The sequence below is a fragment of the Cygnus atratus genome, chromosome 20, assembly GCF_013377495.2.
Source record: "Cygnus atratus isolate AKBS03 ecotype Queensland, Australia chromosome 20, CAtr_DNAZoo_HiC_assembly, whole genome shotgun sequence".
Lineage (NCBI taxonomy): Eukaryota > Metazoa > Chordata > Aves > Anseriformes > Anatidae > Cygnus > Cygnus atratus.
In genome coordinates, this window is record NC_066381.1 from 5,960,933 (window position 1) to 5,977,228 (window position 16,296).

General features: G+C 44.7%; 1 protein-coding gene across 5 annotated transcripts in view; it reads left to right on the top strand.

Moving 5' to 3' along the window:
* Positions 1-1,119: 1,119 nt before the first annotated feature.
* Positions 1,120-16,296, top strand: part of TPST1 (tyrosylprotein sulfotransferase 1) — a 28,629-nt gene continuing 13,452 nt past the window's right edge. For 4 of the 5 annotated variants that reach the window (XM_050714744.1, XM_050714745.1, XM_050714747.1 and 1 more), the window contains exons 1-2: positions 1,122-1,273; positions 9,482-10,422. In XM_050714744.1, the coding sequence (XP_050570701.1) occupies positions 9,578-10,422 (845 nt within the window). In that variant the 5' untranslated portion in view covers positions 1,122-1,273; positions 9,482-9,577. Of the gene's footprint in view, positions 1,274-9,481; positions 10,423-16,296 lie in introns of all 5 variants that reach the window. The other variant, XM_035559134.2, reaches the window with a different exon arrangement.

Genomic DNA, 16,296 nt, shown 5'->3' on the forward strand with positions numbered 1-16,296 from the left:
TGGAAGCCCCTGCTGAGCATCAGGGTGTCTTTGTCACCATGGGGAGCAGGAGGCAGGATAAGTCCCCATCCCTATCCAGTGCTGTGTGGGTGGAAGCCACATCCCGGTGGGCTCGTAAAAGCTTTACGATGGGCTCTTGGTGTGTGAGGAGGGAGGTGAGGGGCTGTTAGCACCTGGCTCACCCTGGTGGGATCGCTCAGGATCTTGATGCTCACTGGGCACTGGAGACCAGCTTGGGTTTCCCGGCCTCGTGGTGGGCACCGTGACATCTCCACGGGAGATAGGGCAATGACTCCAACCCGATTTTAGGGCGTCTGTGGTGAAAAGGGGATGTTCTGCCACGTGGTGGTTCCTGGCCTCGTTGCACCAAGGTCCTGCTGTGGTGTCCCCAAGGCCAGCAGCACCCTGCCAGTGCTAGTTCCCGTTAGCTGAGCCCCCCGAGCAGCGCTGCTGCTCCCAGCCTGCATTTTGGGGCTGCCATCCCGTTAGCTCCCTTCACCTGATTTATTTTTTCCCCCCTGCGTGGCAAGCAACCTCCATTTCGGGGCCGCCCCAGGGGATTACTCCTGTTGCTGCGATCCCATGGGGTGTTTGTCTGCACGGGGCGAAGGCAGCTGGGCCAGAGCCCCTGCACGGAAAGAAGAAATGTGGTTTCGGTGCCGGTGAGTTAAAATCAAGTCCAACTCCGGCTGCCTCCCCGCCGTGCGGGATACAGGCTGGCTGCTGAGCGCGCTGCGAAGCGGCCGGGGTGCCGCGTGGCTGGGCTTTGGGGGGGGGGGGGTCACTGAGCTGCTGTGTGTCCTCGTGGCTCGAGCCCATTGCAGCAGCACCTCTGGGGCAAAACTCCCGTGCAAATCCTCCTCGCTCCGGGCCCTGCTGCAGCCCGGAGGAGCTGGAACGCGCCCCCGGGCCCCCCCCCAGCCGTTTCCCGCCACCTCCGGCCGCGCGGGAAAAAGCAGCGAGGTGGGCGGGGCCAACCTTCCCCTCGTAACCCCGCCCCCTCCGCTGTCAATCTCCGGCGGCGGCCCAACCGCGTCGCGCGACACATGGCGGCCCGCGGCCAATCAGGGCGCGCTTGGCATTTCCATGGCAGCCGCGGGGCGGGGAGGGGGCGGTGAGCGGAGGGGGGCGCGCAGCCGGTGCCGGTGCCGGTGCCGGCCCCAGCCCCAGCCGCGCTCCCGGTGCCGGCCCCGTGCCGCCATGTTGCGGCCCCGCCGCTGCTGCTCCGCGGCCCCGGCCCGGCCCGGCCCTGCCAGCGGCGGCGGCAGCAGGGGTGAGGCGGGGGAGCGCTGCACGTCGCGTGGGGGGCACCGGGAGGGGACCGGGGGACACGGGGGGGGGGACAAGGGGGGCAGCGGGGGGGCCGGGGCCGTCGGGGCCGTCGGTCGGAGGCTGCCGGGCCGGTGCTGGGCGGCTCCGTGCGGCTCCTGCCCGCTCTGGGTGCACCCGGCGTTAGGGAGGGTCCCGGCGGAGCCTCTGGGTTTGGTGGGCTTTGACCGCTTTTGGGGGGTAAAACGGTGGGAAATGTAAAATGGTTTTGTTCGGAGGGATTCGGTGGGCTTGGGGGGTGCGCGGGGCGGCCCGGTGTTTTGTCTCGCTGTGAGAAGGGGTTGGAGGTGTGGGTAGGTCCGGGGGGAGCACAAATGCGTCTGAATTTCTCTCTCTCTATATATATAATGTATATATTGTATATACGCGTGTGTGTGTGTGTGTGGTGGAGGATGATGAAGAAGGCTTATGTTTTTTGGGGCAGCCCAGCTGCTCAGAGGAAGGGCTGCAGCTTGCTTCTGTCTTTCCCCCGCTGATTAACCGAGGGAAACGCACAAAACCGAGCCCGTCTCCTGCCCCCCTGTAACGGGACAGCTCCAGGGGTTGTGGAGGGACCCCAGAGTTTCGGGTAGGGTCGCTTAATACAAAACCTTTGAGACCAGCAGTTGACTGCGGCCACGGGGGGGTAATTTGGCCTTTACGGTTTTTCAGAGCTTTAGATTAAAAACAAACTAAAAATGCAGGTTTACGGGAGTGTGAGCAAAATGCCCGTGGAGCGGACAGTGCTGATCATTGTTCGCACATCCTCGTTTCCCTGGGGTAATCCCGTCCAGCTTCATCATCCTGCTTGTGGAGCTGCTCTGCACGAAGCCAGCCTGTGCTCAGCCTATTGCTTGTGTCCTGTCCCGGGTGTTTTCCCTCAGGTGACTTGCTGCTTATTTTTGGGGGTGGATAAAAACTGCTGGTGATGGTTTATCAGCCTTTTTGCCTGTATAGTGAACGGGGGGAGAAACCCTGAGAAACCAGTTGCAGGGCTTGAGAGCCGGGATGACTGAAAAGGCTGAAGGTGGGCTTGGTACTCAGCTTCCTGGCCCTTATTTTTATTTCTCGCTTTGCTGCGTGCTGTGCTTGGGGTTTGCCTGCTTGTGCAGTCCTCTGACCTCGGCATCGCTCCGATGCCGTTACGTGACTGCGAGCAAGGCGTGATGCTCAGCCTTGGGGGAGTCCTTGAGATGGCTGTGCTTGGAAGACATCAAAATGCTCCCAGAATACCTAAATGATTTTTGGAACAATCTTTTAAATGAGTTGAGGCCAGTTTGGATAGCTTCTTTTAGTGGTATCCCGTGAATATTTCAGCCGTGTTCCTCAGCGCTGTGCTATACCATTATCATGTAACTGTCAGCTTTCCTATGCAATCTTCTTTGTGGTGAACAAATGCAAACACCCAGAAACAAACCAGTGCATTGAAGGAAAGCTTTTATGGAATTCGTGTAAGACCTTACTTTAACTTTGACTTAGAAATACCAGAAGACCTGTTGTTGTATGCAGCGGCTTCTTACTTGAACCATTTGATGAGCTTAATGTGGAACTTTCTGTAAGGAATATATTGTGTCTGCCGTGTCTTCTGAATGTATGTTGTTTTGAAGAGGATTCCTGAGAACTGTCAGTCTCTGCCACCGTTCCAGTATGTGCTTTTACTGTGCAGTGCCTGAGAGGAAAATACATTCACAACTGGTGACTTGAAACAAAACGCAGATGGGAGGATAATTACTAAAGAGAACTTTCTTTTCCTTGGATTCAGTTGTGGAAGGCTGGTTATCAACTCTTCAGGCATTTCTCTGCTGGAATTGGAACTAGTTGAATCAAGATTAACAAGTTTTTATGCATGGTTTGATTTTGCAGAAGGGAGGAACTTCTTACAGTGTCTGTACCTCAATCTTTTAAAATAATGGTAAGGGCTTTTGGCCTTTTTTCTGTGTCAACGCTGCTGACACTTTGGCTGTGGGACATCTGTGTCACACAGGAACCCAGTTGTCTATTATTTTCTTTGTGAGCCATGTATTAGGTGACTTTCATAGGGTCTCCTTACTACAGAGTACATGGCAGCGGGAGGTGGCACCTCTGTTTAGTAACATCTAAAAGCTTTTTGCAGCTGGGTTTTGTGTGTAAAGCGTGAACAGGGCTTGGAAGAAGAGTGGCTGAAGTCCAGCAGCTGAAGAGCCAGCCAGCTTTTTTCTTGCTGCCTTCGGGGAAGCTTTTATGGGTATGTTTCTGGTTTTTTTTTGTGCAAAGTGGCCTTTGGAGGGCTTGGCAGCCAGGAACTGTTGGAGCTCCCTCTATGCAATGAAGCGCTAAGGCTGGTCCAGTTAACTGCGTCGGAAGAGCAGAGCTTATTGCATCTCTCTCGCTGTCTTTGCTTACCATGTTGGCTTGGAGGTCAAGCAGATGGAAGGGAGCTAAATTGAGTAGCAAAAATTCCTAAACTGCTGTTATCCATTGTCGCTCTCATCTTCTGCTTCTGACTGTACAAGTAGAAATGAAAATGCTGCTTGGACTTGCAGGTGTTCACCATGTCGGTTTCTTCTTTTCCTCTTGCTCCTTCACACTTTTCCTCCAGTTAATTACCTACTTTAGCTGTGCCGCTGCCAAATGATTGTTCTCTACAGTTTCCCTTAGCAGATTTGTACCACAAGTGCTGGCTGTTAGGGCTGAATCCAGCAGTCAGACTGCGGTTGTTCATCTGAAAGGTGGCGTCTCTGGAGTATCTTCTTGATATGGTATGGTATCTTCTTGATACCATAACTCATGATTCTTCCACTCACCACTGTCCAATGCAGGGCAGAGGGTGCAAGGCTTTGATGAGGATGACTGAAGCCTGATGGCCTGTTGACACTGAGCTGAGCACGACCTTTCTTCTCGAGAAGTGTTGTTGTCAAACATGATGCGCATTTAGGTGGATGCAGGAGGGGGCACGTTGCACAGAAATCGAGCAGTGCTCCTGTACTTGCTGTTCTAGAAAGAGATCTGGTGGTCAGGATGCGAGCCAGAACCTTGAGAGGTAGAAGAAGGTGGGGACAAACTAATCACTGAAAAATGCTTTTTATATGTGGGTTTTCTTGGAGATGGGTGATGGAAGTGTTGCTGTCCTGTTTGTTTAGCCTTGGAAAGAGCCACTGGAAGGAGGTAGGTGATGGTCATCCCTCTTAGCAGTCTCCCAAAGGAAAGCGTGCCCTCTAGAGCTTGGGAGGGCTGCTTCATACTGCATGGTGATGGATGATCTTTTCTTCCCCAACATGACTTTTTCAAGCAGCGACAAACCCCAAACTGTTTTACCATAAAATACAAATGAATGAATTGCCTCTTTACTAAGCTAAAATCTTCAGCGTTTCTTGGATGAACTTTAGGAAAGTAGGTCTTGAGCTACTGCAGATAGGGGCAGGGGGGAGGGAGGGAGCTGGTGTGTGCAGAGCAGGGAGACAAAGCAGTCATTTTGCTTTGTTCACATCTTCTTGGGGCTGACTCATCGGTCTGACTTTTCTGGAAATAAAATTCAGTTACAGGCACTTCTAACTCAGTGCTTAGTTGCACTTCCTTGTACTGAAACCTGTAGATCCATCTCTTTTTTTCTTTTTTGCGCTTATATTTGCTGGGCATTTGGTTTAGTCTGTCTTTTGAAAATGGCTGCTAAAGGCCTTCTCTGTCATTGTAGTGATCTTCAACTTCTGACTGTGGTGTTGTTTTTTCTATCGTTTTATTATTTTTATTAAGAATTGTCTGAGCTTTTAGCTGGAGTGGCAGCTTGCTCTCCTCAGGTCCCAGCAGGTGAAAACCCTACCATTTTTCAAAGCTCTACTTAAACGCTAGCCAGGGACTGCTGATCGCCCTGCTGTGATTTTCAGACGCCGTCAGTTCAGTTGCTGTTAACAGCAGAACATTAATGACTTGTAATAATTCTTCAGGTTGACACTGATGCGATCCAGAGTGCTCACTCATGTAGAGGAGGGAGGAGGTGGAGTTTGTTGATTTGTGAGCTGCTTGAAGGGCAGTAACTTCCATATGTCATACTTATCTTGAAGAGCTTTATGTGTAACCAGGGGCCCAGAAGGGAGCTTGCTAGCTTGTAGAACAGATCAGTTTGCTGAGAGGTGCCTTTCTGTCAGCTCCTGTTGGATTCCTGATGTACGAGGCCCTGGCCTTGCAACACTTCGCGGTGGCTGCGTGCTCCAGGTACTGCTCCCAAGCAGAAAACAGCACAGAGGGTCACAGGGCAGCTTCAGCCTGGCTGCTTCTGCTCTGTCAGCCTTTGGCAGCGTGGAACTTAGCGAAAGTTGCTGCACCAAATGAAAAGGTTTGTGGTTGATTGGTGTGTTTGTTTTTTCTGGTTTAAAAAAAAAAAGGTACATGGATTTGTTGTTTTTGTATGTGAATGGTCAATACTTAATGGTAATTTAGGAAACCAACTGAGTCTGCAGCACTTACTGCATTCGGTGCTAGGATCATGCTGGGAGTGAGCCTTCGCTCCACCTTGCCTGACCCGTGGATGGGGTGTTCCAGCCTGCGTTCAGCAGGCTTTGCTCTGACACTGCTGCTGCTTCAGCTCTGTTCTGGCTTTCAGAGTGATATTCTAACATAAACGACCAAAGTAATACAGTTAATACACTGAGAGGCTTTCCTTAGTGATCAGCTACCTAACTTTTGCATTTGGGGAAGATTAGGGGCTTCAAGGGATAGGTTTTTATTAGTTTGTAAGTCAAAGAAAATCTTTGGCTTGGTGTTTTGGTTTTTGGGTCTTGGGTTTGTTGTCTCTTTTTTTTTTTTTTTTTGAGAAATGAGATTTATGGCATTTACTCAAATTGAATAATGTTGGGGGTTGTATAAAGTGTAAATATTTGCACATCTTGTATACTCTGCAGCAAAATCTGTTCCTGTTGCGCTAGCTCTTTCTGCAGAAGACTTTTAACTAAATCTTTACTGTTTCTAAGAGCATTCAGAGAGATTCTGTGTGTTGTTTGCTAGTTTTAAACAGCACAGTTTTCCTTCCTTAATTGAAACTTAGGTGTGCATGCTGAATCTGCTCAGAAGAGAGACTTTCTGCTTTTCAGTGCTGTGCAGTTATTGACTGAATTGTGTGTGCATACGTATATTTTTGTGTGTGCATATATATACACTTTTTTTTTTGAGTGCTGTTTGGAGGGTGTTCACTTAGTTCTGGGGGATTCTTTCTGTTGATATCCAGGCACTTGTAAAGCCAAGGCCAGCGGTTTGCAGGTGGAATGGGGCTTACTGTGGTGGAGCACTGTTCCCACGGGTGCCTGCCAGCCCTCCTGGGCAGCTTCACCTATAACAAAACCAGTTGAGCCCCAAATTCCAGTTTACTTATGGTAGCAAAGACCAATAAGCTGAACTTCGAGTGCAGTATTGCGACAGCCGCCAGTTGGAAGCAGCTTTGTCAGCGCCTCAAGGCCGGGACCCCTCACAGCACTCCCAGCCGTGAGGCGGGGAAGGCAGCGGCCAGGGGACGGCCTTGGGGGTCTCAGCTTGTGAATCCCGTCACCGACCCTGAGCTTCTTGTGGAGGAAATACTTCAGTTGGTCGTGTTTCAGAGCGGGGTCGGCATCAGCATGTGCTCAGGGGTGTGTCGTGCGTTGCTGACAGAGATGGAAAAGCGTTGAGGAAGCCAGTCCTTTAAAATGTTGGCGGTACCTCAGTCCTCGGAGCGCCTGGCAATTAGAAGCGTCTGTGAATCATACTGTTCAGTGAGTTACTTCAGCCCTGAAAAGCAAGCTCATATTTAAAGTATCAATTAGAGTATGAATTTCATTTGAATTTGGAGAGGAAGAGTCAGTATTCAGACTACTTTCTCTCTCAGAAAACGACAGAGTACAGGTAAAAGAACAGTCTATACAGTCACTGTTATGGATGGAAGAATAAAGGTACAGGATGCAGGTTGGCATGAACACAGCAAGGCACCTGGGCAGCTGAGGTGGCAGTTTTATGTAAGCCAGGGTTGAACATAATCCACTGGTGTTGGCTGCAAGGCATGGCGTCTTCTTAAGTGCCTACATTGGACAGCGGACAGCTCTTACATCTTTTGTTTCTACCTAAACCTTTTATTTGATCTCACGTACATGTTGGCAAGTGATCTAATTAAGTCTTTGGTTCTCTTTTCATCTATAAAAATAAAAATTACGTGTAAATAATGCAGTTTTAAGGAGTCCTAAATGAAAAATATCATCAGTGAAAAACCTTGTTTTCATTTTACGTGTCTTGGGGTTTCAGACTATCTCCTTATTACAGCTTGGAAATCTTTTAGAATTAAAATTTTAAAAAAAGTTATCTAAAATATTTAGTAATAAATGTGGTAGCTGTGCAAAGCCTTACATTATATTACCCATCTGATTTGTTTCAGATTCCGAGTTGTACTGTCATTGTAGAAAATAGTACTATAGCTATTTGAAAGTAGCTTACAGGAGAACAGTGGTGGTTTTTGTTGTGGCAAGTTCACTTTGTTTCATGGTGTACTGAAGTGTCATCCTGTCACCAGGTAATCGTAGCTGCTTAAGTTGTAGAGTAGGGCGTGGAATTAAAGCCATGTTATTGATACCTTATGAAGTAGATGAGTGGTCATCCTTGTTTTGCCATTTCTCCTGTTTTTTTGTAATAGTTATGAGGGTTTAAAACAAAATGAATAATTTACATATGATATTGTATAGATGGAAGGGAGATTATACCATGACAAGTAGGTTAAGCACTTTTTTTACAGTATGTATTTCTACTCCATGCTATAAATATGAAATGACTTTAACCATAAGCTCCATGAAGACGGGCTGCCAGGATGGCTTAGGAAGCCAAGTTGTCTTACTGGTATTGCCACTTGACTATTGATTTGTCACCTGGGTACTCGCCATAAAGCTCTTTGTGAAATCACAAAATATTCTAATTCTAAACTTCAGCGCGTTACATTTTGTTTGGTGGGGGAAGACTCAGGTTGTTATACCAGCAGTAGTGTGGATTTACCTGGATGAAGTAGAAGCTTAAAGAAATAACAAGCTTACCAGCCGTGCTTAAAACGAGCACAAACCTCCTTATCTGATTGTAGAAAGCAGTATATACTTATTCTGGGAATGCTTTATTACATGCAAAGCTTTAATTCTTTTTGTGGGTATGCTGATGGCGAACAGGATCGGTTCTTCTTTCTTCCCAATTTATTCAGTTTTTAGTATTTCAGCTAACGTTTCTCTGGAGATCAAAACATTGCATAAAATGGGGGGGGGAGGCTGGCTTGTTTTCTTGTTTTTTAATCAATGAAATGATGAATAATTTGGTCTTTTTTTGAGAAAAATATCTTTAAGGAGAAAATAGTAGGTGAAGAAAACAAAGAAGGTAGGATTAAATCCTTAGTTTCCTATATCTGCTTTGTATCATCTCAATACTTGGATGGATTAAAACTTTTAAGTCAGCATGGGTTGACTCTTTTTCGTTATTTAAATCAAGGCTGATTTTAGTTTTGATCCTAGTCAACCTTAATCTTGGATTCTGTTTATAGTTTTTAATGGTGATATGTTTCTTTCATCAAAGCTTCTCTTGAAGTTAAAATTGAAATTTACTTGTTGCAAACTATTTTTCTTCATTGCATAAAGCCCATGATCAAAAATGGAGAATCTCACAGTCAGGATTGTTTCATAACCGTGAAATGTCTTCTATCACCTCCTGTCCTCTGAAGGAAATGGAGCGTGTCGGGCAATGCCGAAGATAATGTATTTATGGGCCAATGTGAAAGGGGGCAGGTTTTGTCTTTTGTCTTTATTTTCCCTGTAAATCCTCACTTAGCAAAGAAAGGTGTTTTCTTAAGAGTTGTTTTTTCACTTTGTAGAATTCCATATAAATAATGTCTTTCCTTGACTGAAAAGTGTAATGGTAGTTATCCAGTGATGGAATTCCTTTAAATATACTGTTATAATGCATCAGAGAACTATGAAAATAGCAACTATAATCGCCAATCTTGTTATATTTTGTGTTGCTGCTATGGGTAAACAAGAATACTTTTTCTTGTGGGGTATTTGTGTTTAGACATTGCCTTTTGTGGTCTTAATGCAACACCAGGAGATGATAATTGCATTGAATGCCATCAGATATTTCTGTTGTTGATTCATCATGCAGTTCTTAACAAAGTTTTTTGTTTTTTTTTTTTTTTTTTTTTTTCTCTCAACAGACATTAACTTATTTTGGATTAGGATCTCCATGGCATGTGAACTAGAAAATAATCCAAACTAGGTCTCGTTATTTTGACGTGACAGACATTATCAAAATGGTTGGAAAACTCAAACAGAACTTGCTACTGGCATGTCTGGTGATCAGTTCAGTGACAGTGTTTTATTTGGGCCAACACGCGATGGAGTGTCACCATCGAATAGAGGAACGCAGCCAGCCTGTGAGGATGGAAAGCGTGAGAAGCACAGTAAGAACTGGTTCTAATGTAAATGCGAATAAAACCTTTGCTTACAACAAAGACATGCCTTTAATATTTATTGGAGGAGTACCTCGAAGTGGCACTACTTTAATGCGTGCCATGCTTGATGCCCATCCAGATATTCGGTGCGGAGAAGAGACAAGGGTCATCCCACGAATTCTGGCAGTTAAGCAGATGTGGGCTAGGTCAAGCAAAGAGAAGATCCGGCTGGATGAAGCTGGAGTCACAGATGAGGTTCTGGACTCGGCCATGCAAGCGTTTCTATTGGAAATCATTGTGAAACATGGAGAGCCTGCACCGTATTTGTGTAACAAAGATCCTTTTGCTTTAAAATCCTTAACTTATCTTGCTAGAATTTTCCCCAATGCCAAATTTCTTCTAATGGTACGGGACGGTCGTGCATCTGTACATTCCATGATATCTAGAAAAGTCACAATAGCTGGCTTTGACCTGAACAGCTACAGGGACTGTTTGACCAAGTGGAATCGTGCTATAGAAACTATGTATAACCAGTGTATGGAGGTTGGTTTTGAGAGGTGTATGCTGGTACATTATGAACAGCTTGTATTGCATCCTGAAAGATGGATGAGAACTCTCTTAAAGTTTCTTCGCATCCCATGGAACCAAGCAGTGCTGCACCACGAAGAAATGATCGGAAAAGCAGGCGGTGTTTCTCTTTCCAAGTGAGTATGAGCATTCCTCTTTTTATCTCATACCTTTTTAAAAGGTAAAATAGTACCTTTTGCATATAAAAGTCTGGTCATAACTTGGTTTCGGTGTTAAGTAGCTAGTGGTGTCTTGGAAAGCTGATTTGCAATGCAAATTATATGCAAAATAAGAATAATTATTAACTAATTATTTTGAATCTCTGGTTGCACCTTCTGAACAATTGTCCTGCTAACGTGTGTGTGAAGCATGTGAACTGGCACTTAGCTTAAGATCAGTGTAACTTGAATTTGGACATCTAATATCAACCTTTCTTCCAATATAGCTTTGCTTTTCCTTGTGCCCTAAATAAACCTGGACTGTTCTTGTCTAGACTGGCATTATTCATCCTAGCAAGATCACACATCTGATTTCAGGAACTTAATTGTTGTTGTCAATGCAAGAATGGCCCTCGAGTCGTATTTGCCAAGAACGTACTCTTCCAGGAAACTTGAGAAATTGTTCCAACAAAATAGAAAGCAGAATTGGCGTGCTTTTCTGTTGGCATGTGCTCCTAAAAGGACATACACTCTGAATAAAATTAACCTTGTTGTAGGCAAATCTCTTAGTATTCTGTCACGCCATCTGTGCATCTGACCTGACTGCTTTCAGAGACCGAAATCTAGCTCTGCTTATAAAGATTAAGTATTGTGAAAGGAGGAAAAAACAAACAAAAAAAACCCCTTTATTTATTCTCCCATTAAACTGCTAGCTCTTCTGGTTGTTCTGCCAGTTTTACAGCCAAGTTTTTGAAGTATGGGAGTTGGTTGGGCATTACAATGGGGAAAAGGTGTGAATGCTTGAATCTTCTTCTTTTTTTTTTTTTTTTTGCTATGACAGATCTATCTGCCAGATTGCATGTCACTTTAATTTCAAAAAGAAAAAAAAAAAGGCAATTCTAGTAGCAAGACATCCTCGGTTAAATTCCTTGGCTTCTGCATTTTGAATATTTATCACCAACCAAGTGCTTTAGAGTAACAGAGGTACCTTGCACAGCCAGCAGTGTGAGCTGGGTGGAGACATGTCAAACTGTTGAATACAGGGTGATTATTTTTCCTTTTTTTTAAAGGTTTTGAGGAAAAAAAAATGGAAGATTTTGTTTAATGCCTAGGGAAATGACTATTGTGTAGAATTCTTAATATATTGGAGGGGAATATGGTTGCAAGCACATCATAAAATTTGTTACAGCTATGAAGAAGGCATCTCAACCCTTTTTTTGCAGTATTCTTCATAGCAGATTGAAGCCCTCTGATAATGTAACCCTGGAGCAGTGTACTCTTGGATGTCTCTGCAGTCTGTGTCTGTGTCCGAAATTCTCTTTGGTTATCTGCTTTATGTTACTGCTTCCCCGTGGCAGCTGAGGGGGGAGTAAACTTATTCTTACTGCCATAAAAAGGTGGCTTCCAAGTTCTGTTAAGTGTCCTGTAAAATAACTATGCAGAATGCCATTTCCAGTAAATTATTACTGCCTTACAGCTTCCAGATTTGTATTTGTAAAACTTAATGGACCTCTAAACTATAAAACTCAGTAGCCTTATTGAATTCACACAGTTTCAAGTAGTATTTTGTGCTGAATCTGGTGGAATGGGATGTGAGGAATTGAGAATGTTTGTTCGTGACTCTAAAAGTTATGAAAATACAATGTTGAAAGTAAAATGTGGCTTTGTGAATATTCTTGAATCAGACTTTCAAATTCAAGAAAAGAGACTCAAGGAATTTCAAGACAAACACATATGAAAATATTTTTATTTTTGTGACCTTCAATTCAGTCTGTTCATGGAATTCTTGATGTTTTTATTATCTTTCACTAGATGATATGTGAAAGTAATTTATTATTTCAGAAGGCTTTGGCAATAGGGAGAAATGGTTTATTAATGTTATGTCTGTATTGTTTCTGTCTAATCAAATACCCTTGAAATGCATGGCGAGATTTGTTTTTCGGTTGCAAGAGACCTTTATAATTTGATAATGACTTCAGTGACTCAGTCTTTTGAGGCCTGTAGGAAAAAACCCAGCGAATATGAAATTCTGGATCTTGGATGCCTGTTTCATGTATGTACACAGCACTAACTGCGATTGCACGAGGGGTGCTCAAGGTCCCCAGTTTGATCCCCTTCAGCTTCTCACCTCCTCACTTCAGCCCCTCACCTCTCATGTACCTCCGGGTGCCGCAGGCTGCGGCTGCTGCATGCCAGGGTCCTTGCCCAGAGTAGGGGTCCCAAGGAACACGTGCTCCTTGGAAGGGTCCTGGCTGCATAGTTTACCCTGAATTTAAAAGGCTGTGCCACAGCTTATCAGGTTTTGACAGCTGAATGCCTCTCAGCAGACTTGACAGAAGGAGGATGCAGTTGTGCTTGGCCTGTTCTCAGCTGCAGCTGAGTTCTTTATGGCCTCAGGTGCGATGGGCCATTAAGTTCCAGGCTCAGGTTCCATCCAGCCTTGTTCTCTTATGGCTTAGGATTTCTCTTCCTGGGGAATCCTCTGTACTTCATAGTGTGAATATTGTCTTTTTTTAGCTGAAACAACCAAGTCTGGAGCAGCAGAGCTCTGTATTTGGGCTACTAGCTTTCTCCCACCTGACTTTCCAAAGGACAGAGCTGCAGATGACCTCAGATAACGTGAGGAAACCCAAAACAGCGGTGTCTGCTACATACAGCTCTGTCTTCTGACAGAGCTGTACTTCACCACATGCCTGGTAGCAAATGCTTCAAGCTGTTCCGTAATGGTATATTAAAATCAGATCGCTCAAATTATATTGCAGCTTTCACTGGCAGGAAGAGCACGTTACAAGCACTAAATCACCTCTACTTGAATGTGACCTTCCCTTAAAAGATAGCAACACAAAGGCCTAGCCTCTGTAGCCTAGTAGAGAGAGTAAGAAGACCTAGATAAATCTCGTTCCTCTGCTGTCTGCAAGGTATTGGGTAAGGTAGAAAGCCTTAAAAGTTGAGTGAAGAATGAACTGCTATTATAACCTGCAAAGGCTGAGGTATGTGTAAAGACTTAAGAGAAGGAGCAAAGAAGCCTGACTCAGTCATCTTCCACTTAGCTCTAAGACTTTCAGACCTTTCAGGCTTCTCGGTTTGGTATCTGCTTCAGAGTCGTGATACCTGCTCAAGTGAGAACTAGTGTCGGATGCCTGAAGGTGTTGTAACAGCTGGAGGGTTTTTGAAAAGAAATCTGACATCTGTCGTCTCAAAATACTTAAAAACGCTTCAAGAAAGTGACCACAGTATCCCTAAAAGATCTTTGCAGTGATGTTATATCCAGTAACAGAAAGTGAATGTTTAAGAATGTATTTTTAACTCATCTGAAATCAAAACTCTGTCAAATGCAATCTGTATAAGATGGAATGAGGCTCTAGGTCAGTGCAAGGTGCTTTGTTTTCAGCTGTCTAAAATGTACGCGTGTGTTATTTCTCTTCCAGAGCTAAGCTAGCCATCAAGTGACTTGCAGAGTCCTTCAGGAAGTGAGCTGACTCCATTTTCTCTTATTCCAGACTCAGAAACTCTTATGCAGTAGTCTTTTATTAGCACCATTAGGAACTGGGCAGTTTGTATTTAAGGCTCTGACTTCATGTCTTCCCCTGGCTGCTTTGTTTGAGGAAACTGTTGGCTGTCGTCATTTCTTCTCCCGCGTTTGCTTAGTAATCCCTGATTTATTTTTTTGCTGCTGATCCAGCCCTAGCCTCACTGTTGTTCGCTTTTACTTGGTATTCCCCCCCCCCCCCCCCGTTTTGTTTCTTACCCAGCTTGAGAAACACTGCAGGGGTTTTAAGGATGTACACCGCAGACCTTGTAGTAGTGCAAAACCTGTTGTTTGAAGTAATTGCCAGCGTGGCTGTTCCAGGAATGTATGGCTGGGCTGCAGGCTGTAACTGGTGTTGTTAATGTAGCTCTGGCATTTGCCTCCTAACTGAAAACAGCTGCAGTGACCACTGATGCAAAGAAATGTCAGCCCTTTTATAGCAATTTCTATTAGGCTTATTACGATAATAGCTGTCTAGGCAAAATTACTTCAGAATACACTGGTTTTAATATATACCTTGCTTTCATTCTATTCTAGTACAGATGTAGAAGTACGTGGGGTTAGCCCTGTGCTCCGTGCTACCAGCTGCTTTCAGAGCTCAGGTGGTTCCTGCAGTTTTGCAGTGGAACCTGGCAGTACTGCCAGGCAGCATTTGCCATGTGCATACATAATCAAATTTGTCAAGACTTGGTACGTTTACTTGTTTTGCTTTGTTTTTTTTTTCTGTTTTTTTTTTTTTCCCCTGCTCTCTCTGCCCTCCATATTCATCAGATATTCTTCTGGTCTTCCTTTCTGGTAGTTATGTTTTACTTTTTCTTCCCATCCTAAGTGACAGGACAGTGAAAGATGTAAACAGAAGACCAAACGTGCTACAGCATATTTTGAATGAGTGCCTAGGAGCAGCTGAGCCTGGTTGCCTGTCTCTTGCCACCAGGAAGTGTTTTGTGCTTTTTGTTACCAAAGACTGAAATGACAGCGGGGCAAAGCATAAACATTTAAGTGTGATTTTACTTCAGAACAAGGTATCCTGACCCTCGAATCCCATACTGGGTTCTTGCCTTTCTTTTTGAGCTACTGAAAATGGTTGAGGAGAGTAAGGCTTAAATTCCTGTGGTTGTCTTACAGTTTTTTTTGTTGGGTGCTTACTCATCAGCTTCTGTTCAACACCTTTTGCAGCAATCTGCGAAGGCCCCGCTTGCCAGGACGGTTCCCCCCCGGTGACCATTTCCCTGTCAGGTTTGTTGTTCGTGCTGGTTGTGTTTGAAGCACTCCAGCCCCTGACCTTCCAGCACTGTGTGACTCACTTCCCTTCTGTATCCCGGAGAATTTTAGCTATGATGACAAGTAAAACCGAGTAAGAGTTGGTGTTAAGATGAAATTGAGCTGATGACTGGCCGATGTGCCTATGTATTTGTAATTTAAGGCTTTCATCGCACAGCGCAGTAAGCACCTGGGCTGGATGCCCTGTACTCTTGGTTTAATGCTTGCCCCCTGTGCAAGGGTTCTTCAGCCTCTTCATGGACTCGTCAGGCTAATGAAATAACTGATCACACTTGCCACTTCTGAGAGCCGTATGACTTCAGCTTCAGGCTTCTTGTCTCAGAAAGTGCTGGGAATATTTAAGGAATATTTTTCTCAGAATGTGTTTTCTCATACTCTGCCTGCTGTGTAATTCTGAAGAATTAGCTGCTCGAGCATTACATTTGAATGGTGGTGTTCTCATGCTTTGTTTCATGCAGATGAGGTACTGGCGTTATACTTCGTAGCGTTATTCTGCTTCAAGTATACCAATTTTCTTTTCTGCGTGGTAAAGCTTTTTGTGATTAAATTCTTCATGGCGTAAACAATGCCCAGAAAGGATGATAGCTGCAAGTGGCTGTGACAGCTGGATGCTCAGCATCAGACTGCATGCAGATTTAGCCAGCCAGCAGGAGCTACTGACATAGTGCCATACCTTATAGCATTACTTATCATGCACACGTAAATATTCCTTTAGGCATCTTGTATCTACAGATCTGATCTTAACCTGCCTTAGAAGAACCATGGCATCCCAAATGTGTATTTTTTTCTGAGTTCAGAAGAAAGTTTGGAGAGCCTTAGATTACTTAGCTTGCTCTGAGTGCTGTTGGCCTGTTTCAGAAATAAACACAGTAAGGAGGTTTTAAGTTTTCTAATCTAAAAGAAGCAAGGAACATGAGAAAGCAAAGTGATATCAGATTTCTTTAAAAACAAACAGACAAAGTCCCACAAACAAACTAGGGTACAAGAATGAAAGACTTGAGGACAGTTGATTAAATGAGCAACAAATGAGTTATTTTCTAAAT